This window comes from Aulonocara stuartgranti (assembly GCF_965226115.1).
Source record: "Aulonocara stuartgranti genome assembly, chromosome: 3".
Taxonomy (NCBI): domain Eukaryota; kingdom Metazoa; phylum Chordata; class Actinopteri; order Cichliformes; family Cichlidae; genus Aulonocara; species Aulonocara stuartgranti.
Genome location: NC_138941.1, coordinates 18,938,720 through 18,965,725, shown reverse-complemented (window position 1 = coordinate 18,965,725; position 27,006 = coordinate 18,938,720). Strand labels below are relative to the sequence as shown.

Sequence of the window (27,006 nt, the reverse complement as noted above, 5' to 3'; positions counted from 1 at the left end):
GCCTTACCTGACCAACAGAGACCCATCAGAGTGGTTCTGACCAACGGCGTGGCTGGTGTTGGAAAAACCTTCTCAGTGCAGAAGTTCACTCTGGACTGGGCAGAGGGCTTGGAGAACCAACATGTCAGTGTGGTGGTTCTGCTTTCATTCAGGGAGCTGAACCTGATCAGAGATGAGCAGTACAGTCTTCTGGAGCTGCTCCATGTTTTCCATCCAACATTACAGAAGGTCACAGCAGAGAAGCTGGCTGTCTCTCAGCTTTTGTTCATCTTTGACGGCCTGGATGAAAGCAGACTTTCATTGGATTTCACCAACAGGAAGCTGCTGTCTGATGTCACACAGAAGTCATCAGTCAGCCAGCTGCTGACAAACCTCATCCAGGGGAATCTGCTTCCCTCGGCTCTCGTCTGGATAACTTCCCGACCCGCAGCAGCCAATCAGATCCCTCCTACATGTGTTGACAGGCTAACAGAAGTACGAGGCTTCACTGACGCCCAGAAGGAGGAGTACTTCAGGAGGAGATTCAGTGATGAAGAGCTGTCCAGCAGAATCATCTCCCACATGAAGACATCCAGGAGCCTCCACATCATGTGTAGTATCCCAGTCTTCTGCTGGATCACTGCTACAGTTCTGGAGCACATGTTGACTACAGAGCAGAGAGGAGAGCTGCCCAAGACCCTGACTGACATGTACTCACACTTCCTGCTGGTTCAGACAAAGAGGAAGAAGAACAAGTACCACGAGGGACGTGAGACGAGTCCACAGGAGCTGACGGAGGCTGATAGGAAAGTTCTTCTGAAGCTGGGGAGGCTGGCGTTTGAACATCTGGAGAAAGGAAACATCATGTTCTACCAAGAAGACCTGGAGCAGTGTGGTCTGGATGTGACAGAGGCCTCTGTGTACTCAGGAGTTTGTACAGAGATCTTCAAAAGAGAGTGTGTGATCTTCCAGAAACCAGTCTACTGCTTTGTTCATCTGAGCATTCAGGAGTTTCTGGCTGCTGTCTACATGTTCCACTGTCACACCAGCAGGAAGACAGAGGTGCTGAAGAACTTTTTGGGAAAAAAATACAACGAGTCCTCTCTGGATGATTTCCTGAGCAGAGCCATGTATAAATCCCTCCAGAGTAAAAATGGCCACCTGGACCTGTTTGTTCGCTTCCTTCATGGCCTCTGTCTGGAGTCCAACCAGAGACTCTTAGTAGGTCTGCTGGGTCAGACAGAGATCAGTCCAGGAACCATCCAGAGAGTCATCAACAACCTGAAGGAGATGAACAGTTATGGAATCTCTCCTGACAGAAGCATCAACATCTTCCACTGTCTGATGGAGATGAACCACCTCTCATTATTTCAGGAGATCCAAGAGTTCCTGAAGTCAGAGAACAGATCAGAGAAGGAACTCTCTGAGATCCAGTGCTCAGCTCTGGCCTTCATGCTGCAGATGTCAGAGGAGGTTCTGGATGAGTTGGACCTGCTGAAGTACAAAACATCAGAGCGGGGACGACAGAGACTGATTCCAGCTGTGAGGAACTGCAGAAAGGCTGGGTGAGTCCAGATGTGATCATTAACATCACTGATCAGTGTAGGTTAGTAGTTTAATGTTGAAAATAAAATCAGATTGTAAGCACAAAGTGTTTGTGTCCGTACGCTGCAACCTTCCACACCATTCCTTTATTGTACAGACTCAGCAGCAGCTCCATGGATCCCAAATCCAAGAGTGGAGAACAGATTTGAAGTGTGTCACATCCATGCAGTCACAGCTGTTTCCACCATGTTTCCACTGATATTAATCCTGTTCAATGACACGTTTCATATCAGTGAATATGTTCTTTAGGACGTCCACTGACATGTTTAAGTGTCCTGCTGGAAATCACTCAAATCATCCATGAAATCCATGAAAAATCCTTTTAGTGTTTCTAACTTCACCCTCTGTCCTCTCTCTCTCTCTCCATCCTCCTCACTGCTTCTTTCACTGATAATCACACAAACATCGTATTCAGCTACAAAATAACACAATAATATCATCTGATGATCATTATTATAAGAGCAGGATCCATATTTGATATCAGAGTAACACACTGCTTGGTTATGTGCAGTCATCATCAGTGACTGTGGGTCAAACAGAAGCTCTCTGATTGGTTGCTGACCTTGGTCACCTGTCCACTCTCACCTGTTTGTGTTTGCTCTCTCTTTGCTGTCTCCATCCTCTCTCTCCTTTCTCTCCCTCTCTGTCTTTGTACGTCACTCAGGTCCAATGGAAACAGTGACCTTTACAAACCAATCAAAGACAAACTGATCCATGTCAGGTTATAACAATATTCAAAGTGAATACAGGCTGCTGCTGGACACAGACAGGTAACATCATTTTGACTTGCTGTCACCTGGATCTGGACTCATAAACACTGAAGCCCTGAACAGGAATACAAATCATTTTCTGCCAACTAGCGACACACCAGCAGATAATGGCTCAGAAAGCTAAAATGAGCCAATCATTTCTGTGTTTAGTTCCCCTGAAATCAGATCTGATATCAGCAGCTCTCAGTTCATTCATCATTATTGTCCAGTGATGAGATTTCTGCTCCGTCAGCAGGTTTTTCCTGCGTGTGGACGTGAACAGTCGTACCTGACAGCAGGTAGCAAACAGAGATCATCTTTCCAGCTGGAACTCTTCACTGAGCTGAACTCATTCAAAATGTTCTGGAGTCAAAACAGGAAACAGTCCAAATGTGTGTCTTCACTCTGACTCTGGATCAGATCTCAGTGACAGACTGTGGACATTATGGAAGCCTAAATGTGACACCATCTTCCTCCTTCATCTGCAGATTAAAGCCAAACAAAGATTCTCATTAAAAGTCTGCAGGTCTGAGAGAGACTCAATCGTTGTGTCATGTCAAACACAGTAAGAGGAGCTGAAGCACAGATGTGAAGAGCAGATTCATCAGATTATGACCTCACTCTGTTTTGTCTTCATATACATTCAGTCTGTGTTTATAATGCAGATTTTCTGCTTTTATAATAACACATTTTATATTTTCTATCATCACAGACTGACTCGGTGTCTACTCTCAGAGTCTCACTGTGAAGTTGTGGCCTCAGCTCTGAAGTCCAGCCCCTCCCATCTGACAGAGCTGGACATGAGTGACAACTACAACCTGCAGGATTCAGGTGTGAAGCTTCTGTGTGCTGGACTGGAGAGTCCAAACTGTCGACTGGAGACTCTGAGGTGAGTTCACTGACTGCAGCTGTTGTTGTTTTTCTATATTTCAGGTCTTTGGTGTTTGAAACTTTCTTTAGTTCCTAAATGTTCAGGATGTGTCTGAAGACAAATGTGAAGAAGTTTGAGTGCTTTCAGAAATGTTGTCTTTCCAAACGACTGAACAACAGTTTTTCCTTTTGGCTCCAAACAGAAGTGACAGACTTGAGCAGGGTTCATTTAAAGGCTGACAGAAGTGGAGTGGTGACGGGGAGATGTTTGACAGGACAGTGTTTCAGCCTCCACAGGTTCATGTTGTGCTCCATCAGTCAGTGAAGATGAAGTCAGTGCTGATGAGGCTGTAGAGTGTGTGAGGGATGTGAATGAGGATGATGAAGATCTGATGATAGCAGATAAAAACAGGCTGCAGAGACTTTGAGCCATACAGGGCACACAGTGTGTGTACAGAACAGCTGAAATCATTATGGAGGCCTCACTGGGATATGGAAGCATCACAGTACAGCTTCAGTGAAGCATTAAAGTCTCTGATATGAGATGAGAAATGAAGCAGCCAGAGCTTTTTCATGAGTGGAAATCCACTGTGACTGTGAGCTGCTGCTACAGCCTCCAGATTAGCCAGCAGCTCATCCTGCTCAACATTTTCTCACCAACTTTAATAGAAGTGTGATGTTTTTAGCTGGAGTGATGGTCAGGGTGGCCTCCCTATCCTCTTCTTCTCCTCTTCCTCTTTCATTTGTAAAGCCACTTCTGCTGCTTTCATTCATTTGGAAGTCCTGTAGCTGAGTTTGGGAGAGACTAACAGCCTCGGCAGCAGAGGGGAGAAAGGCTGTAACACCACCACTTTACTCTGTTCTACCTGTCACATCATTTTATCAGGAAACAAATATCATGTTTTTACTATGTTTGTCTTGAAGATGTAAGAAGATCACATGGTGCTTTTTATTATTGTGTTGGTTTGTTTCCTGTCTCTTGGATGGAGCCCAGCTGTGCGTGGCCCCTGGGCCTGTGGTCAGAGTGTGTGCTGGATAATCCGCCCCAGGATGAGGCCAAACTGACATGGGATGAAATGTCTGTCACATAATTGAGCTTTGTGAGAAATGTACGACTTTAATGTGAAACATTCAGAGTTTTTTCTCTTGTTGTGTTTGTTTGAAGCTGCTTCCTGTTGGCTTCAGCTGTTTGGAGTTTCCATTTTCTAAACTTCTACATTCTGAACCTTCTTCAGCTCTGAACAGATGATGAAACACTGAATGATTTCAAGCTCACACTTTGTCTAATAAACTTACATCTTTCATTCTTTATACAGATTGAGTTACTGTGGTTTGTCAGAGATCAGCTGTGATTATCTGGCAGCAGCACTGAAGTCCAACCCCTCCCATCTGACAGAGCTGGAGCTGAGCCTGAACAACAACCTGCAGGATTCAGGAGTGAAGCATCTGTGTGGTTTCCTGGAGAGTCCAGGATGTGGACTTGAAACTCTGAGGTCAGTCAGCATGTTTTAGTTGTGCTGAGATGAATATGATGTGAAAGTTGTGCTGACACTAAACTGCAGACATCAGGCTGATATTATACTGATCCACACTGAGGATCTTCATGGTAAAGTCTGTTTTCTTCTTCTCTGGTTTAGTCCATTGACTGCAGCAGAACAATGTTCACATTTCAAACAGTGAGACTCAACGTATGGCCCGCGGCCCACACGCGGCCTGCCCACCTTCCCTGATTCAGAGAGAGGGGACCCTGATTAACTGTGTAGTGTTCTTCCTCACAGTTCTAAGTATCAGACACAACAATGAATAATCCACAGCTGACTGTCTTTAGCAGGTCAAAGGTCACAGCACACAGCAGACAGTGGGAAATATTATAATTCTGATCATTTATCAGCACATATCCATATGTATAAAAACAAAGCTGACACTGTGAGACTTGATCAGAGGTGTGATCATCACAGCAGAGGCCTTTGTGTCAAAGTCACTGAGGATCAAACAGAAACACATGAAGCAGATTTTCCTGTTCTGGCTTTTTATAGCAGATAACCTTCAAAATATTCTGCAGTCCATCAAAAACTGAAGCAAACCATGAATCAACATGTGAACATGAGCTGATGCTGCTGAAGGGAAGCAAAGTTACAGAGGTTTGATTACAGACACAGCTGAGAGTTTGTAATCTGTCATCATTTTAAAAGGTTTACATTTCTTCAGTATTGAACAGCAGAAATGAGGCTTTGTTTTGGGAGGCCGACAGCAGTGAACACAACAGTAGACTGGTGCGTAATAAGCAGTGAATAATGCAGGAAACAGATTTTTGAAGGTAAACTGTTCTTGAAGTACACTGAGAGAGAGAGAGCTGTGCAGGAAGTAAACGTCAAAGTCAGAGAGAATTCATGACGATGATGTTCATCAAACGTAAAGCGTAGTTTGGATCTTCTTTTGCTGCTGGTTCAGTCAGTTTTGGTTGGAGACAGATGAAACCTGCAGCTTCAGGATCTGTGAGCTGTCCACTTTCAGCCCCGACGGCGTGTCCGTGTACGTGCCGTCGAGTGAACGATCCACGCTCTGTGTTTCCATCTTTGTGTGTTTAGCTGCTCTCATTTACTGTTTTATCTGTTTGCTTGTTGTTGAAATACTTTTGGGAGCTTTAACCTGAGATTCTGGCAAAATACATTTATATTAAAAATCGATTCAGGATTGAATGAATCAACATCGCTTTATTCAAATTAAAACCATTTAAATAGGAAAATCCACTTTTCTTACAGCCGCCTCTAATGCTGGGTAATGTCAGCTAGTCCATGTGCAGCTGGCTGTGAGGCTCAGGGAGCGTCTACAAAGTGCAACACTGAAAGAACATCATCCATAAATATTGAGTAATAACTGGACTTTCATACAGCGAGACTCAAATGCCTTTAAGCATCAGCTTATCCTGCTGATCCAAGTCCAACACTGAGTTTGTAAAAACATGTTTGTCAATCATTTTGTTTGGTTTCTGAGGAAAATGATTCAATAACTTGCTGCTAATACACAACATTTCATCATATTTCCTCATAACCCTCTTTTGTCTGACCATTTGATCCCATTTGAATTTGCAATAAATGATCCACAGAGTTTGGTGACAATAATGACAGTAGATGTTTGTGTGAAAGTGCTGGAAGCAAATGAGTTTGTGATGTTCTTTCAGTGTTGCACTTTGTAGACCAGGGGTGCCCAATCCCGGTCCTCGAGAGCTACCGTCCTGCAGCTTTTAGATGCAGCTTTGTTCCCACACACCTGAATCAAATGAATGGCTTGTTATCAGGCCTTTGCCAAACATGATGGCATGCTGAAGAGATCAAACCATTTGATTCAGCTGTGTTGGAGTAGGGATGCATCTAAAAGCTGCAGGATAGTAGCTCTCGAAGACCGGGATTTGGCACCCCTGTTGTAGACGGTCCCTGAGCACTGGTCTCACAGCCAGCTGCACATAGAGACCAGTGTTGTTAGTCCAGGTCAGAAGATGACTTGTTGGAATGAAAATGAGCTTGTAGTTTGTCTGCTTTAATAATGTGACTGGAAAAAGGTGTTGGACTTCAAATATGTCCATTTCTGTCACACTTCACCTTTAAAAGTGAAGCCTTGTGGTTCCTGGAAGGAAAAACACGACTTTTTCAAGTCTTTGTCCTGTTTTTATGATAAATGTACGACTTTAATGTGAAACATTCAGAGTTTTTTCTCTTGTTGTGTTTGTTTGAAGCTGCTTCCTGTTGGCTTCAGCTGTTTGGAGTTTCCATTTTCTAAACTTCTACATTCTGAACCTTCTTCAGCTCTGAACAGATGATGAAACACTGAATGATTTCAAGCTCACACTTTGTCTAATAAACTTACATCTTTCATTCTTTATACAGATTGTGGGACTGTGGTTTGTCAGAGATCAGCTGTGATTATCTGGCAGCAGCACTGAAGTCCAACCCCTCCCATCTGAGACAGCTGAACCTGAGCCTGAACAACAAGCTGCAGGATTCAGGAGTGAAGCATCTGTGTGGTTTCCTGGAGAGTCCAGGATGTGGACTTGAAACTCTGAGGTCAGTCAGCATGTTTTAGTTGTGCTGAGATGAATATGATGTGAAAGTTGTGCTGACACTAAACTGCAGACATCAGGCTGATATTATACTGATCCACACTGAGGATCTTCATGGTAAAGTCTGTTTTCTTCTTCTCTGGTTTAGTCCATTGACTGCAGCAGAACAATGTTCACATTTCAAACCTTCAAAGAAGAAGAAAAATCCTCCACTGGATAATTCACTGTGAAACTCTCCAACTCTTCATTCCACCTTAAAGTCTGTCTGACACTGAAATCCAAAGCAAAATGTGCGTTTGCTTTACAGACAGCAGTCCAACACAAACATACACACATCATCCAAAACACAGTCCAACATCCAAATCTCCTCCACTGCCAGCATGAATGATGGGAAAGAGAAGGAGGAACACTCTGACATTCAGGGTTAGAATGAGTTTCATGAAGCAGACTGTGAAGATCAAAGCTGCATTAGAAAGCTTACATGAATGAATGAGTGGACAGAAGTGGACAGAGATCATCTGAAGCACTTCAAAGGCTTTAAATCAGCACATTTCTCTTTATTCTTTATCAACTCTGTTAGTTTCTCTCAGTTTTCTGTGGAATGAAGCTAACAGCAGGCTAATAAGATGCTGACCAATAGGTTTCTATTAAAGGTTGTAATTTGTATATGAAAAAGTGCTTTGGCTCAGCAGGGATCAGCTTACAGGTAGAATACAGCTGCTGGATGGGATTAGCATGTCATAGCTATCTACCAAACTGCTAACTGGGGGATTTCAGGCCATCTATGGATCATTTTTGCTAACTGTTTATTCAGCTTAGGCTCACAGGGCTGCAGCCTGTGCCCTAGCTGTCATAGGGCAAGAGGCGTGGTCCACCTGCACAGGTGAGCAGTCCATCACAGGGCCAACAGAGAGAGACAGAGAAGCACTCTCTCACATCCACACCTACAGCCAATTTAGAAGCACCAATGAACCTAAGCAGCATTTCATTGGACTGTGGGAGAACATCCAACCTCCACAGAAAGGCCAACAAGCTTCAACCTACAACCTTCTTGCTTTAAGGCACTAGTGCGAACCACTTTTCCCCATTTCAGCCCAAATCCTGCATCTTCCTGTTTCTGACTCCAGGCCAGCTCCACTAACACTTTCTCATCAGACACTGCCACCTAGTGGAGGAAGTCTTAGTTCCATTTGAAGCTTCAGATGACAGTTAGTTCCTTTACAAAGAGGTGGAGGTGGTGGGGCCACAGCACCATCATCACTGAGTGCCATAGGACACTTAACCTTTGTTTCCATATGCTGGGAACTTCCTGTTGTTCCAAGGAGGACTGGAAAATGTGTGAAAATCTCCCAGTCAGTTCCTCACAGCACACTTCAATCATTTCCCTCCCACAGCATCAGGACCAGGGCTTTTTCTCTCTTTGGTCCCACTAAGAGATTTCCACACAAACACCTCATCAGTGGGACTCTCAGAGCTACCAGCCCTTTGCTACAATCACAAAGCTCTTCATTGAAATCAATGATATCAAAGCTGGAATCCAATGAGTCCAAGTCTTCTGCTGATTCAGCATCACATTCATCTTTGCTCCTTGTCCTGCATCCCCACCATGGACTTCATTCCTTTCCAAGCCAGCCTTGAGTGTCCTTTATTCAGCTCATCCTCTGCTTTACTTTTACACCTGATTTTAGCTGCTTTATCTCTCTTTCAACAAGTTTCTGTGCCTCAATCTTTTTTCTTCTCTCCCTCATAACAAGACAGCTTCTTCTGCCTGAGAACATGTTGGAGTGATTTACTAATCCAGGGCTGCTTATTGGGGAAAATACTTCCTGTTTCCAAAGTAATCCCCATTTTTCCCAGAAAGAAATGTAAGTAGAAATCGATGATCTAAGTGAGAACATGAGCCTTTAAAAAGTCCCAGTGGGTGCAGTCAAAGCAGTCCCTCAGTCCCAGTATAGAGTCTTTGGTCCAGACTGGAACAACTGTGTGCCCAGTTTGAGCTCTCTTCAGTCCTGTGACCTGACAGACCCAGAGGGGCCATCACATCACATTTAGAAGCTCCCCTAATGGAGCCACAACACATGTCCAACACTTAGTCTGTCTTGTTGGACCAACTGGAAGAAATGATTCAAGGACTTAGTCACAGAACAGAGATTCAAATCTCCAAAATCCAACTGGCTGCATCAGGACATATAGTCTGAAACTCTGCACAGTTTCCTGTTTGAAGCTGCTTCCTGTTGGCTTCAGCTGTTTGGAGTTTCCATTTTCTAAACTTCTACATTCTGAACCTTCTTCAGCTCTGAACAGATGATGAAACACTGAATGATTTCAAGCTCACACTTTGTCTAATAAACTTACATCTTTCATTCTTTATACAGATTGTGGGACTGTGGTTTGTCAGAGATCAGCTGTGATTATCTGGCAGCAGCACTGAAGTCCAACCCCTCCCATCTGAGAGAGCTGAACCTGAGATACAACGACAACCTGAAGTATCCAGATGTGAAGCAGCTGTCTGATCTTCAGCAGAGTCCAGACTACAGACTGGAGACTCTGGGGTCAGTAGAGTGATGGAGTGAGTGGGTGGTGCTGTCAGCAGTATTGTACTAAACACAGTCAGTATGAAACAAAGATCCAGTGTTTCCTGTAAAGCTGCAGCTTCTCAGTGAAGCTGTGAGAGGAGAATGGTGACAGGCTTCAGGATTGGACACAAACACTTCCTGTTTCTGACCTTTATGGTCACCATGGTAACGGCTGACACGCTCTGATCAAACGCTGTCAACAGCCAATCAGCTCTCTGAACAAAGCAGCACGCAGACCAATGACTGCATTCGTTTCCAAGTTTAAAGCAGTGAAGAACACAGTCTGTAGGTGAGGAAGAATTTAGTGAGAGCAGATGTTTGGATGGAATTCCTCCAGTTAACAGCTGGAACCGTCCATCTGGATTGTTGGGCTTGTTGTTGGGGTTCCTACAGAGCTCAGAGTGGACACACCAAGGTTCTTCTAATGAATGAAAGTCCAAACTCAAACTAGGAGGGAAAAACATTTTCATCAACTTCAATAAAAATCCAAAGATTAGAAAAAGTGAAGCAACAATGAGTCCTAGTACAGTCCCAGCACTGAAGTCCCTGCTGCTCTTTATACTGGATGTGCTGCATCACTGACTGACAGCTGATGAAGAGTCTCTGGAAACACTCGTTTATCTCCTCTGCTCTTCCTTCTTCTCTCTGCAGGTGGAGCTGGTGATGGTAAACAGGACGGTGTGTGTGCTGAGAGAGGAGGAGCTGTGTCCTGATGATCCAGAGAGGTTGAAGCAGCAGCAGCTTGTGTGTAGAGACGCTCTGACTGGGCCATGTTACTGGGAGGTGGAGAGGAGAGCTTCATCCAGCAGTGACTGACAGAGGAATGAGAAGAAGTGCAGATGACTGTCAGTGCTGCAGAGTGAACTGCTCTGAGAACAGCTCCACTGTCAGACACAATGTAGAGTCCAGCATCATCCCTGTGTGTCCCTCTGGATCTGACAGAGGATCATCAGTGTATCTGGACTGCTCTGCTGCTGCTCTGTCCTTCTACAGTCTCTGCACAGTCTCTGTCTGACTCTGGCTTCAGACCCTCCTGGATCAAACTCACCTGGAAAGACTTTCAAACATCACTCAATAGATTTGAATACAGAATATATTTGATATATACTGTAGATGTACTGTAGAGTTGCAGTTTGTCACTTGTAAATACAGTCTGTGAGCAGCTATGAGCTGAAAGATCTTTCTAGAAGCATGAAATGTTTTCACTCTTCTGTTGCTTTTTCATATATTTCCACAACATTAATATTGATCCCACCTGTCTCACCTGTTTCATGCTTTTATACATAATAACAGGACACGTGTGATCTGAGCGCTGCTGTGGTTGCTGTGCTGCACGTCTTCATTTAGATAACAGAGACATCTAGTGGTTCAGAGGGAGAACTGCAGGAGGTGGAGCTGTGTTTTAGCGTGGAAAACTTTTTTATTTTTATCTTTTAGGCACAGATACAAATATGACAAGTATTAGTGTACGATACAAAAGGTCACATCAGTCAGCAGAGGGAACAGTGATCACACAGCAATGTAAGAATAGAAACATAACAGTGAATCTGGACATGTATACAGAGGGAAGCAAACAAACAGGATGTAACACTACATTAAAGCCACAAATGGGAAGAAAACAAAGCCAAAGGAAAATAAATTTGATCTCAGGGCCCTATTTCAGGAAGCTGGTTTAGTGGAAAAACTGAGTAAGTATACCCTGAGTTAACGAAAACTCTGGGTTTTCGGTTTCACAAAGCGAGTTCAGCTGAAGCCTGAGTGAGTCACTATGACGACACACTCCGTGAAGCTAACCTGCCCCCTAGCAGGTTTACTACAACTAACCCTGACTGTCTCCGCCCCTTTGTCGGAAACCTGACAGTAGGAAGTGTCGGACATGGCGTGCCCCGTCCTTGAAGAGCCAGTAGATGTTGAAGCCCAAATTCTCCGCAGAGCTCTCCGCCGGGAGAGAGTGATCAGATCGCGTTCGGACATTTTATCATTTCCTGATGAGTTTCTGTGCGAACGTTACCGTTTTTCAGCACAATCTATAAGTTATTTGAATAACATCCTCAGGCCTAATATTGCTCATGTGACACATCGTGGACATGCTCTCAGTTCTGTACATATTATTTGTATTGCACTTCGGTTTCTTGCAAACGGGAGCTTTCTGTATAATATTGGTGACGCTGAGCACGTTTCCAAGGCTACCGTCTGTCGGGCAGTCAGGAATGTTACAGTTGCACTGAAACGTCTCCTGTACTCGTTTGTGGTGTTCCCCGGTCATAGACCCACAAGATTCATCAAAGAGGGATTCCACAAAATTGCAGGTATCAGGATGACCAAAACTTAATTTATGATGTGGTGATACTTGGACTACTACTTAAATTTTACATTTATTTTCAGGGTTCCCAGGCGTGATTGGCTGTACAGATGGCACTCACATTCCAATCATTGCTCCTTCAGTAAATGAAGGAGACTATGTGAACAGGAAGTCGTTCCACAGCATTAATGTACAGGTACATAGTTCCCTGTAGCATTTCAAACTAACAAATTATTTCATTATAGTAATGGATGCTAATTTGTGTTCTCTGCACTGTGAAGATCATATGTGATGCTGCCAACATTATCACAAATGTGGAAGCCAAGTGGCCAGGCTCTGTCCATGACTCACAAATATTCTGTGAATGTACACTGAGCACAAAATTTGGACATGGTGAGTTGAGAATACTGTAAAATATATAAAGACCAATTGCTTCAGGGACATTTGAACTGAAGTGTATCCTTCTGTCTTAGGAGAGTTCACTGGCTACTTGCTTGGTGATAGGGGGTATCCATGTTTACCCTATTTGCTTACCCCTTACCCTGACCCTGAACCGGGCCCACAGCAGCGATATAATCTGGCTAATTGCAGGACAAGAGCCAGAATTGAAATGACTATCAGAATGCTTAAGGCCCGGTTCCAGTGCCTGCAAAGACTCAGTGTCACCCCAGAAAGGGCATGTGACATTATTGTGGCATGTGTGATTCTTCACAACATTGCCACAATTAGAGGAGAACACTGTCCTTCTGAACCAAACATCAGCAGTGATCCAAACCATGAACATCCTGACCCTCCCACGGACATACAAGATGGAAGCGCAGTCAGAGACACCATATGTCACAATCATTTCTTTTGACCCATCACCTCAACATGTTGAAAGAAGAATAAACAGATTTTTTGTTCAACTGGCTTTATTGGTCGCCTGTATTTCCTGTACACAAAGTATTAAAAGATGTAAACCTCATAAAGTGTCTCTGTTGCTTCCTCCTCTGTAACAGCTGTCAATGTTTCTTCATTATTTTCCTGTAGTAAAGAAATAAACAGCATTGCTGTTCTACTGTAAACTCATATAATCTGTGGAGTATTACTCACAACTGCATGTTGGTCTGGCTCAACAGGAGGCTGCACCAGATGCAGTACACCATCACCATCAACTGATAGAATATGAGGTTTATACAGGTCACTTATGACTTACAAGGGACCAAATGGCAATTAACAAACATACCAAGCACCTTACACTTCATTGTCATTATGCTCTCAAAGACAACCAAGACTGAGGGAAGGCAAAATCAGTAGGAAAATAACTTCACTACAAAATAATCCATTATGGTAAAGAGTTTATCAAATGAATGAGTAGCACTGCAAAGGTGACTGTGAAGAAAGGATGTATGCACATCATGTATTATTTTGAATTTACCCCTTATGTAGGCACTTGTGTCTTGCGGGGTTATTGACTCAGAGGATGTCCCCGCAGAGATGCCTTCGGCCACAGGGCGCCCACTGTTTTGGCTGAGGGCCAACTGCTCAGCCTCTGTGAGTGGTGGTGGTGGAGGACCCCCACCTGTTTTTCGGGCCTCCGCTTTTTTTCTGTTGGCTATAACGGGCCACATTTGAGCATACAGAGTAAGCAAATATGTACTTGTAATGTGCTCAGATAATTTCAATAAGTGCTTACAGAAAGAAAATTAATGTAGCCTCTAACTGCAATTGATTTACATGGGACAAACAGACCAAGCACTATGGCTCATAATACAATTACACCTCACCTGTTTGGACTATATTTTTATATTTCATTTTTACTTGCTGCCAGGCACGTTTGGGGCCTGTTGGGTTGCACCTGCGCTCACATCACATCACAAAATAAAATGTATAAAATAACAAATAAAATAACATATGATAAAATAACGTGTTAAATGGGTGGAAATCCCTGGATCAATGTTTATATTAACACTCACGCATTGACTCTGTCGGCTATGTTTTGCCATGCATGCTCCCTTTCTTTCGCAGCTGTGGCTGTGTTACTTTTTTCCGCGGAATTTGCATGTTATCGGCATATGCTGCCATCAGAATTTCGGCCTCAAGCGCTGTGAAATACATTGACCACGCCTTCTTTCCCTCCGTCTCCATGGTGACTCGCTTAATCTGTGCTCCGTTTATCAGGGCTTTATGTATCCTCGTGCGCGCGCTTCACTTGGGGTTGAAGCAACTCCGCATTGACTGAACTAATTGTTATCAGCCTTTCTGAAACCGAATATTCCGAGTTGGACAGTTCGGGGTTACTCAACCCTGCGTATCGTTTTTCACTCTGAGTTTTCTAAACCGGCTTCCTGAAACAGGGCCCAGGAATCCAAATCAGATGCTTTAGAGCAGGGGTCGGCAACCCTGGGCACGCGTGTCACAGCTGCCACGTGAAGGGTTAACTGATGGCACGACCATAGCTGGACTGGCCATCGGGCATACCGATGATGATTTTTCGTTTTTAATGGGCCGATGATGTTTTTTTATTTTTTTGTAACGGTATAAACAATGAAAGATGGCGGATTGGCCGGATGCTGGTCGATGTGTAAAAATAAGTCAGTTGTTTGGTGGTGGCTATGGCGGAGCTTCCACAGAGGCAGCAGGTGGATGAGGGAAAGGGGAGGCAGGAGGAGCAGAGACCCGAGGCGGCTGCCGGTCCGAGTGTCAGGTGAACTGAACTTCAGGTAAGAAGTTATGACCTGCAGTCTGTCTGGGTCAGATATAAACCAAGTTTAGGTGGAGTTTATTTTCCTTGTGCTGACTTTTTACAGTCAGTTATAATAACTCCCACTCAGAGGAGACCAGAGATCACATTAACATGTGTGTCTCTGTAGTAACAAACATGACATATTGGCCCAGTTTATTTTTCTTATCATTGTTGTGAGGAGACCATAAATAGCATTTGTATTTTCTGTTGTACAGTTCATTTGCTGTTATGGATAAAAAGTCTTTCTTTGTTTCAAAATAGCTGATAAATATTCGCTGATAGCTGCAAACATCTGCGCACAAATATAATCCTATGAAGTGGTTCTATATAGTGTGTAATTTATTGCTAATGCAATCATATGGCACATTGACTTCTGAGGAAATGTTAGATGCACTCATCATCAGAAAGGTGTCCGACCTAAACCAGGGGGTTTAGAGCATCATAGAGTTTTTGTGGTTTGTTTTCTTTAAGTCATTTCACAGATTTTCTCCATAATTTCAATTCCTTGAATAAAACAACAAACTTAGGGGATGATTTTGTAATCCGACTTTATGTATGAAAGATTTGACTAAACATAAAACAATCTTCCAACTCAGTCGTCATTCTTATCTTGTGAAATCAAACCAAACGTTCTGTTGTCTCTAAATCAGGGATTGATGAAATCTTTGGTTGCATCCATTTATGAACATGTTCTCATTCATATTAAATCGTAGTCTAAGTCCTTCTTTAGAGGGATAAATGTCATTCATTGTCTTCAAATGTGTTTCTGTTGTTTTGGGGGGAAGTTTGAAGTCCATTGTTCAAAGTCTGTTAATGAAACTTTATGAAGTTTATGTAGGATGTTTTTCCTATTTTGTATTTGTTTGAATTATGATGTATTTCTGACTCTTTCTGCCATGATGCCAGGTCTCTCTTGAAAACAACATTTTTAATCTCAATTAAATTTTCACCTGGAGAAATAAAGATGATAATAATAATTTTGTCTTCAGGGAATCATTTCTCTGTAAAACAGCTTCTTCTGAAACTCTTGTTACATTTCTTGTTTATTGTTTGCTGGTTGTAGAAAAATGTCATCGTCTCTGTGTGAACTTAAACTCTACATGTGGTGTCAGCTATAAACGAGCTCTAGAGTCTAATAACGATGCTTTTATTATTGTCTGGTATCCAACCTAACCCTGGACCTCTGGCTGAATGTGAAACACCAGCAGATGTTAAAAACTGTCTGGGTTACACGTGCATCACGTCGTGTGCTTCCTAACATGGATATGATTGGAATCTGGGCCTGTTCAAGCGGTGCTGGTATCGTTGTTGTTTCTGAGACTTTCCAAATCTTTACTGGATAAAAACGTAGCAACTGATGGATTTAACATTTAGCACTCAGACTGTCCCAGAAAAGGCGGAGGTCTGGAAGTTTATGTGAAGCTCTGTCTTGCTGCTCAAGTCTTGTTCTCTCCATCTGCACCTCAGCCATTTGAAATCTTGGCCTTAACTATTGATCTGTTTGGAAATCAGACTGTTGTTGGCTGCTATCAGCCTCCACCTGCTTCCCCCAGCACATCACCGTCTCTGGTTCAACTTTTATCTGAGCTGCATTTTAATGACGTCTTTCAGATGGATGATTTTCATTGGGACTGGCTTTCTTCTGTGTCTGATGATTTTAAGGCACGCTGCTTGTTTTTAAAACTGACTCAAATTATTTAAAGCCTCACACGCCTTGATCCTAAACACCCAGATAAATCTGCTCTTATTGACCTTTTTTAACTAATATGCTGCGTAAGTTTTCCACATCTGCAGTTTTTGCCAACGACCTGAGTGATCACTGCGTAGTTGGTGCTGTGAGAAACACTAAAATCTCACGCTCCGAGCCCGCATCAGTTTGAACTGGGGTCGTATTAAACAGGCTGACAATGTCAGTTTGGGAACATTTACAGGAGAGTTGTGTCTACTTTGTGGACAGACACGCCCCTTTTTGCCAGGTCAGGGTGAAAGGTCGGGACAGGCCTGGTTTGGTTCAGTACCGGCCGATCTCCTACATGAGAGAAACCAGGCCTGGGCAGGAAGTCTGGCTCTGATGCTGATTGGCTACGTTTTCATTAGCTGTGTAATCGGATTACTGCCTCCATCATCAAGATGTAACTATTTTTTACTTTAACGACTGACAGTCCAAACGACCGTAGGAGGTTTTGGCAAACTATAAAGTGTCTCTGCCAGCTGTGACTCCTCAGAGCTTCCTCCTCACTTAAATATCGACTCCACTCCTGTGTCACACAAAACTGAAATGTTGCTTTAACAAACACTTTGTTGCTTCTTGCTCTTTGTTCAGCACAGTATCTGATGGTAAACCTCTTGCACACAACTCTGCTCGTAGTTCCTGCTTACTGATACCTTTTCCTTCACACCTGTCACAGTAGAAGAGGTTTGTAAGGCTTTGAATAGCCCCAACACCAGAAACTCGTCCTCACAATCGTTCTCCTTCCTTCTTGCACTTGGCTGCAAATATCATAGCTGAGCCAGTGTCTTATATTTTTAATCTTTCTCTACAACAGAAGAACACCACTATACTCTGTGTTCTCTGGTTAACTGGTCCTCATTGGTCTTACACAGGATGGTCCATTAGTATCATTTTATCTATCAATCTGTTTCTGGGTTACTGCCTCCTATTCATCAGAGTACATGTTAGGCAAACAGTTTAGTCACAGCCTGCAGTCTCAGGACATCATTACATCCACTGTTCCATCAGTTCATGCAGAGCTTGGGAAGAAGGCGTTCTCCTTTTCTGCTCCGTCTTCATGGAAAACATAACCGAAGGATTTAAGGCTCTCCGTTGATTTCACTTGCAGACTTCAAAAGACGTACACATGTTTTTGTGAAACCATCTCTGGGAACTTGTTCTCGTTTTTAATGTGACTGAGTACATTACACAAACTTTTCTCTTATTGTTGTAATTTTAATATGTGTGTCTGGAACAGGTCTCTCTTGTAAATGAGACATTGAGTCTCAATGAGCCGACCTGTATAAATAAAGCTTCAATTACAAAGTCCTTTGTATAAAAGCTCCTTCAGCTGCCAGTGGGACGTGCTGTGGCTCTATCGGTTGCTGAGCCTTTATATTGTTAGTTAGAAACTACAAATATAATGGCTCACTGTATTTCAGAATCAGAGAAACTTTATTAATCCAGGAGGGAAACTGAGTTGTCATAGCAGCAAATATACAAGAAACAACAAGCACTCATATAAAGTGAGTGTAGAAACAGAGTTATGATAAATAAATATTCAGATAAATAATATCAATATATAATATAAATAATCTATAATCCAGTTTTGAGTTCCCTCCCCAGACACCTTAACGCCCACTCACATCCTGGGCCATCTGACCTCAGGAAATCACATGATAGGGTGGGGCCAGGTTTCACAATGAGCTCACCCGAAACCCTGGCTGATTAGGACCCCCACCCGCTTTCACACCTTGGCTCATGTGATTACGTAGAGGATCATCAGGGGGTCCTTTGTCCCTCTTTGGGGGGAAACTCCCACTGGGTTTAAATCTGGGACTCCCCACCAACTGACCCTTAGAACTGAAGAAGCTTCTCAGATGAGAGGTGAAACGTCTTCAAGCAACTCAAAGAAGTCCAGACGCTTTTCTTTGCAAGCTCCTTAGTCTACAATGACCTGGATGACTGAGAACCGTCACAGACAACTCAGTCCCATATTTTAGGTTATTCTGAATAAATCGTTCATGCCCTCTCTTTGGAAAGAAGCTGTTGTGGTTCCTGGTCCTAAATCTAGTCGTCCAAAAGTTCTAAACGACTTCAGGCCTGCTGCCCTCACCTCAGTCTTTGAAAAAATCATCAGAAATGTGATTATGGAAGACACTGAACTTCAGCTTGATTCAATGCAGATTGCACATAAGCCCAATAGAGGAGTGGAGGACGTGCTTTTGATTCTACTTCACCTGATTGTCAAACATGTAGAGAGTAAAGGACTTCAGTTCATCGATTTCTCTGCTTCTTTCAATAACACAGCCCCAGATTTGAATTAAAAAAAGACTTTTAGAACAGTTTGAAATCCGGACAAACCTGAGCAAGTGCAGTCATATAAATATCTTGATGACAAATGCTATTATTTTTCTGTAAAGCAAATTGACCTAAAAGTAAAGTAACCGTGATATGTCAGGATGTAGATGTCCCACCCAACAACGTCACCCAGCCCTGAAACATCGGTACTGTTCAAGGCAGCATTGCTGTCCACACGTCCATCAGAGTGTTTCTTTGGACTTCATGGTGTTGCTGCTCCCAGTATTCTCTGAGACAACCTCTGAGGCCGTCACAGAGCAGCTGTATTTGTACTGACATTACATTACACACAGGTGCACTCTATTTAGTCATTAGCACTCATCAGGCAATGTCTATGGGCAACTGACTGCACTCAGACCAAAGGGGGCTGAATAATAATGCACATAACAATTCTCTTCACTCTGCTGACAAGAGATTCAACCCCCACTATGAGCACCTTCTAAAGAGCACCATTGAAAGTATCCTCACCAACTGCATCACTGTGTGGTATGACTCCTGCACTGGGTCCTGCAGGAAAAATATGACAACGGGTAGTGAGAGCAGTGGAGAGGATTGCAGGGTCCTCTCTTGCCTCCCTCCCCAGGAGATCTACTGTGCCTGCCTCATTCGAAAGGTCCTCTTCATTACAGGTGACTCCACTCATCTCTTCAACAGCGTCTTCAGTTTGCTGCCATCAGGAAGGATACTGAAGAGACCTTTTGACCTTTACATTTTCGTTAATATCTTTAAAACAGAAGCAGCACAAACGAGAATTTTAGCAGCACAAACCAGCACAAGCGTAGCACAGTTGATTGACACCAGTTTTGTTTGATTTAATTAATGTGGGGGGGCTGGTTGACCTCTGGGGACCTCTAGAAATTTTCTTGAATATCTTTAAAATGATAGCAGCACAAACAAAAATTTTTACAGCACAAACGTAGCATAAACGTTTGATACCACTTTTGTTGGATTTGAAGAAGGTGGGGGGTCGCGGGAAAAACCAGCAAAAGAACTCGAGCAGCCGGGCTATGTAAAAGGTGTAGGGGGGCATGTTTGCGGTCACGTCCAGCGGGTGTGTGGGCTGTTTGAGTCATCTGTTACCAGGCAAACTCCAATGCAGCAGGCTGCTGAACACACACAGGCCTCCTGCATCCTCCTCTTCAGCTCTGCTTGCCCGATATCGTGACCTAAGCAGGGTCGGGCCTGGTCAGTACTTGGATGGGAGACCGCCTGGGAAAACCAGGTGCTGTAAGCTTTTGCACTTCCACACACAAACTGCAGAGGGCACTTCTGCTCCTGCTTGTGCTTAGAGGCATGAGAAGTTAACATTTATGGGTGATAAAATCCTTTTTCTATATTTTTAACATGAGAATATCAGTTTTCCATCTTGTGTTCCAGAGTAATCGGACAAAAGACAAACGTAGAACAAGGAAAAAAGAGGCCAAGTGTCTCACCTATAAAACAAAATGACTGTTTTCTGAATAGTCTCACACAGATAAACATTTGCAGGGAATACCTTTTCCTTCAAAACAAACGTCACAGACTGTGTTTTTCTTTACTGATTGTATTTGAGTAGAAACTCAGATTAAAATGGCATCAGTGCTCATAAAATGATTTAACTGTAAAAGTAGGTGTAGTGGATCACTTTGCATAGATCTAGATAAAAGTGCTGTAAGCAAAGACTACAGTGGTCATTGAGCAGCTGTTCCTATAATGTGAATCTGGGCTAAAGGCACAGATTATTTGTTTGCCTTTGTTTCCTGGTTCTTTCTTTCTTATCCAAATGGAAAAAGAGAGCATAAAAGTACTGTTTACAAGCAGCTTATCTATCTCATTGTGCCCACTATCATAAAATCTTGGTTGACTGAGCACTGAGCCATCTACCACTCGAAATTGAACCTGTGTGGGACAACAACAAAGTCCAGTATACTAAGTTTCAGTAATGTGCAGTTTTTTCTGTGGAAGATGTAAATCTAAATAGATGTCCTATTGTATGCATAATATACCACTGAACTTTATAAAACAACTTCTAAAAGCAAATTTCGATTTATTTTAGATTTTCTCAAATCCAAACAGTGCTAAAAGCATGCACACAGTCAAATATTTTTCATACGAGGTGCTGAAGGTTCTGCAATGTTCTGTCAGTGCGCCCCAGGGCAGCTGTGGCTACAATGTAGCTGCCATCACCAGTGTGTGAATGTGTGAATGATGTATCTGTGGCTTTTTGTCACACTTGGAAACCACGGTGTTGTGCAGCTATTTGCCTTGTTGCAGGGTTTTTAAAAAACTGCAGTTTTGATTTTAGTGAAAGACACCGTCTCATGACTCATTGAGTGCCGCGACTGACGAGCCAATCCGTGGCCTGCAGTCTGACGATGTCACATTTCCTGACTGCTTGGAACCCCGACTAAGTCGTCCTGTAGCCCACATCATAATGTTTCCATCTCTCTGCTTGACTGCGGGGATGCTATTTTTTGCATCACACTCCTATTTCAAAAGGTCAGTTAAAGCCACATAATTGGAATTTGGTTTCATCTCCCCACAGCACTTTCTCCAAAGTCTTCCCTGAATCATTTAGATGTTCACTGGCACTTGAGATGGGCCTATACATGTTTCTCCTTGAACAGGTAGCTACCCTATGTTAGCCTAGCTTTCTATCACTGATGCTCTGTGTGTATGCTGCTGCCTCTCTCTCATGTTACTTAAAAAATTAACCCCACAGCTTCAATAACCGTATCTAAAAATCTCTCAGTGAAAGTTACGGTTGTAGGTTTGGAAACATTTTGGGGTAGCCAGTGTTAAATAGAGACAGGGCCACATTCTTTATCTAGTCATTGTAATGAAAGAAGCACATTAAAAACTATATGAGAGTTTGCTTTTAACAAGCATGTAATGACTCTACTTAGTTTAGGTAGTCTTAGGGAGTCAAACTGAAAGTAGCATTTTGTGGATGTTTTCCCTGCTGCCCGATCCCATCAGTCTCTTAAAGCATCATTTCTTATGCGCCCTGGTGTGACAGTGGTTTCATGGCGCTACAGGTTACCTGAGCACATCAGGTATATTACGGTTGAAAACCAGTGCCCGGCCTTCCAGTGGGTGTTCGACCCCTCGTGCACAGCTCAGGAGTCTAAACGACCCAGCAGTTATGGACATGTGTGTTTTTGGTGTGCTGTCCCTCGTTCTCCCTGCTTGCAGGTATATCTGTGTGTGTGTGTGGATGCCGGAGTTTCTGAGAGCACCTGTTTACAGGCACCTTCAGGCCTGGTGGGTGTGGCCCTGCCAGGTGGTTGGCCACACTTGAAGACCATCACACAGCTGATCAAGCCTTGTCGGAGGAGCTACTTAAGAATGCGGTGGTGCTCTCTCTGACGCTGGATCATTGCGTGACTTCACGTTAGTCTCTCGGCCCAGTCAGTACGGATAGTCTGCCGCATTGTATGTGTCTTACGGCTGCCTGTTTGTTATCTCCCCAGGAGAAGCGTGGAGACGAGAGGGCAGCGAGCACGGGGTGCTCAGACACTGAGGAGCGGAGACAAGGAACACTAGCACTGGGAAGAGGACATTTCACGGGAGTCGGGAACGCACTGCGGATTTATTGTTATTTTCCATTCACTGTAAATAAACGCACTGCTTGCATTCAGAGCTCCGTGCCTGGCTCCTCCTTCCTCACATCCCCACGGTTGACGCTGGCCAACCGTGACAAATAGCTTTTCTTAGATTCATTATTAGTTCAACATTGACAAATAGTAGTTGACTAATATCAGGAGCCAAAAAGAAAACAAAAAACAAACTAAATAAATATTTCAGACGCTGAAAATAAATTATTACGGTTGTTTAAATTTGCTGTCAGCAAGTTAGGTCTAATGCATGTAGTCAATCTAATGAATCAATATTACATGTAAAAAGTACAGAACTGAAAATGAAACTAAAATATAACGGTAAATGAACTGGTTCTTGTATAAAACCTTTCTACTCTCTACAACTTGCCTCATTCATGCACTCACTTTTTTCTATGCTTTTTCTCTGTAAGTGCTTTCTATCTAACATTAATACGCATTCATCCTCCCGATGGATGCATCGGAGAGCAACTTGGGGTTAGCGTCTTGCCCAAGGATATTTGGCATGCAGGCTGGAGCAGGCGGGGATTGAACCAGCAACTTTCTGATTAGTAGGTTTCCTGCTCTACCTGAGCTACAGACACCCCAATTTGTGGTGCTCTGGAAACAACACGTTCTCATCCCAACAGGTAACGATGCTATGTGACAAATCATCGGTATGTGTAAATGTGTTTTTTGTTCTAATCATGAATCGCTTTGTAAAACAAGACCTGATAGGGTTAAGGTTAAAGTTATGGTTAGAGTTAATGTTAGGGATAGGGCTGGAATGGACGGCTGGAGCCTCTCCTCCAAGTGTGTGTTACTGCCGCCATCAGCATTCTGTTGTATTCTGTTGTATGCTTTTCTCTGTAAGCGCTTCGAGCCTGTACTTTTTTGCTTTAGCTGAGTAATGAAGTTGAATCAGTACTTTAACTTTCACTGGAACAATAGTATTTTTACTTCTACTTAAGTGGAGAATGTCTGATCTTTTGCCAACTCTGGCCGTCTCTCAGTCTTGGAATACCCACTTGTTGTCCAGCGGTGTCCTGGGAATATGGGAACTAGACAGACTGGGGAAACAATGGGAGGAGACACAAAGATGGAATCACTTTTACCATCTTTTATGTATTTGCTGGTCGTCTTATTTCTTCTATTTTGCAAGCACAGTGTTGCAATCATTGTCTTTGTGGTACAATGACACAGGTAGAATGCAGGTGTTTTCATGTAACACGATGCCAGAAAGATGAGTAATGTGTTTTGAAGAGAAGATAAAACATCATGTTTGAACAAAGATAAGCAGCAGACACGTCTGTGTGTGAGTTGTTCAGGTTCAGTAAGAAGGTAATATGTCTGCAGAATTTGTAATTCTTATGAAGATATTGCTTGTACAATAAATAAAATCCCTTTAACTTCTTCTGGAGAGTGTCTTTATATATTTAGTCGTTTTGGGGCGATCCTTTATTTAGTAGTAACTCTAGTCGGGGATATATATCAGAGTTTACTTTCAGATATGAGCATTGTGTTTCCTGTGGATGAATGAATGAATTATTTATTTATGTAATTTTTGAAAGACTGGCTCATGTAAAATCTCTGAAAGTATGACAAAGCTCTCCTGTTACACTTTATGGACACCTGAGCGTCACCATGAGGGCCTGTCTTTATTCACTTTATTCACTGAAATCCACTTTTATAATGAATTCACAGTAATCACTGACACCTTCAGAGCATTACATTCATTAAAGACGTCTTCTACACCTACTCTTCCAGACGACCGACACATGCTTCAACCACTGCAGGTTAACCAGCCACTCATCAGTAAAGCAAAAACTAAATGTAAATGTCCTCATGTGGAAAAGACTGAAACACAACTCCCATATATCACTAATGTAACAGATCCATTTAGGGAGAGTGAGAACACTAGGCTGGATGTGTTTTAATGCAGGAACATTCATCATGTCTTCAGTTCAACAAATCATTTACATTGAATATGTGAGCTGGATGGTTACACGACACAATGTGATTGTCAACAATAACTGCAATGAACGCTGGTTTGAGGGCGGAGTCAAGGAGGCCATTTACGTGAAAAGAGAAAGACCCTCTCTGAATCAAGGAGGGGGCCTAAGGGTACATCTGTCACCATCTTACAATGCTGTGATTGCAGCCGTTCTCCAACTCTCTGTGAATGGTACTCAGGACCATTGATCAGTGGTTGTTGATCAATGGTCATGAGAATTTGCATAATCATGATTAAGGAACTGACCTCCCAGCCCATTGTTCCTTCAGTCGGCTGGTTTCTCTGACTGAAAACGCTACGTCCAGAAGAACAGAATCAACTTTTGGAGATTTACTTCCCTGATGATTGAGCACGCATCAAGACCTTTTAATCAGGCCAACAAATATCTTGTACTCAATTTTAGCAGCAGCCATTGTGACACTGATGATAAAACTTGTGTAAAAGTGCGAAGCTGTAAAAAAGTAATTATAAAAAAGCGTTTTTGTAGCTGAATGTTACTGGATAGCTGTTTCATCTGTAACACATCAAAATAACCTGCTAAGGTTTAATAGGCTATAAGGAACACACTCACTTCCTGAGCCCTGGGCAATAAGAGACGTTTTGTGTTTTATGATTTATTGATATGTTTGATCCTTTCTGACCTGCGTTAATGAAGCAGTCATTAGAGCACCATGTCCGCTAGAATAGTTCTGTAGTTTGATGCTTGAGTCGTTGCAGACTTGTTGAAACTCCCTCACCCGTCAAAGCAGCGTCTTTGTTATTCGCGTCCAGCAGATGGCAGTGTTTCACTGTCTGACGGCTGTCTGAAGCTTCGGCTGGATTATCCGTTTTCATGTTTGATTAGAGGTTTGTGTGTGTGTGTGTGTGTGGGTTTTTAGCCACGAGTTGTCCACGATAAAGCATATTGAATGGCCTGTCTAATATTGTTAGAATTCTCCTTTGGGTTAGTTTCATTACTCAATCGGGACATTTATTTGGAAAAAGAAAAAAAGAGGGAAAAAAAGAAAAAAAAAGAAAAGAATTAAAAATAAATAAATCCTCATAGTTTACATTTACAAATATCAATACTGAATGTTACGTCCCTCTGCAGCTTCTAATCGTCTCAGTGTTTTCAGCTGGTGCTAATTGGCCACACCTAGTCAGGTGTGGATAAAAGCATACCTGAGGCAAGCTTCCCGGCAGTGCACTAGTCTTTGCCTTGGTGGCACCAGCCATTTTAGCCAACCTGGTTTTCCATTTTAGGATGAAACCTCTTCTCACCCACACTCTGCTATTCATCTCTGTTTTTATGTTGCGGCTTTTGAGCCGGGTCGTAACATGAGTATAATCACACTGGAAGTACCAGCATCAGGAATGTGGCTTCTTGTTTTTGGATCTATAATATTTAGTCTGGTTAGTTATTGTTACTGTAACCAGTGCAAAATCTGCTCTGATGACTCAACGTTAATGTTTGAGCCCCTGAGCGCTAAAAGAAGTGTTTTGTAAAGTATTAAAACTACCTTTAATGGAAGGAAAAACGGATCACTGCTTCCTATAAGAGTTGGTTTTCTCTGTGTGTGTAGCCACTCTGTGCCTGGTGGACTTGGCTGGCAGTGAGCGAATGGTGAAGAGCCAGTCTCAGGGTGACCGTTTCAAAGAGATGACCGCCATCAACAGCTCACTGTCCAACCTGGGCGTCGTTATCGCCGCTCTGGCCAAAAAGGTCTGCAGCTGCAGTTTCTGTAGTCTTAGATGTCACACCTGCTTTCTTTACATTTACAGTATTAATGATTTTTTTGGCCTTTGTGTTCCAGGAGACTTACGTAGCTTACAGGAACTCGAAGCTCACGTACCTCCTTCAGGGATGTTTGGGGGGGAAACGGCAAAACGTGAGTTTGTTGACATCACAAATCTTTATAATGACGACACATAAAACTGAAGGAATTTATCCCCAAAAAATATTTAACAGCGTTTGATCTCATCACTTCAGATTGTGACTGTTTATTCTTTGGCACTAATTTTGGATGTCTTTATTTGCAGCTTGATGTTTGTTAACATTGCTCCGGAGCCCGACAGCTTTGGGGAAACTCTGAACTCATTGAGGTTTGCCAGCAAGGTCAGTGCAGTCTTGTTTCCAGTGTTCATTGGACAGAGTACATTAGTGATGTCCTTACATCAGCTGTTTATGGTAAACCAAAGCCATACTCCATATCCATTTTAATACCTTGGTGTGTAATTCATACTCACATTTTGTCTGAAGAGTAGGGATGTTCCTGGCGTCTTATTTACTAGTCGACTAATCGAGGGGGAAATAATTAGACTAACCAACTAATGTAAAACTAAGGAACATTCAGATATTGAGTTGATTTTCAGAACTGATTAATAGAAACTGTCAAACTAGACGCAGAGGTATCTTAAACCATTTATCACATTCTGTTAAATACAAATGAAAATGCATTACTACAAAAGATGTTCTATTAAAATATGACAATCATTTGAGAAT

At 42.8% G+C, this 27,006-nt stretch overlaps 1 protein-coding gene and 1 long non-coding RNA gene across 2 annotated transcripts in view; both read left to right on the top strand.

Moving 5' to 3' along the window:
• The window catches only part of LOC309700493 (uncharacterized protein), a 2,098,293-nt gene that overhangs the window by 1,421,777 nt on the left and 649,510 nt on the right, over positions 1-27,006 (top strand). Inside the window, exon 54 of the mRNA XM_082524046.1 lies at positions 7,088-7,264. Within this exon, the coding sequence (XP_082380172.1) occupies positions 7,088-7,264 (177 nt within the window). The remainder of the gene's footprint in view (positions 1-7,087; positions 7,265-27,006) is intronic.
• Positions 9,738-11,016, top strand: LOC309701635. The gene is made up of 2 exons (XR_014275190.1): positions 9,738-9,812; positions 10,494-11,016. It is a non-coding gene; the product is annotated as an uncharacterized lncRNA (long non-coding RNA).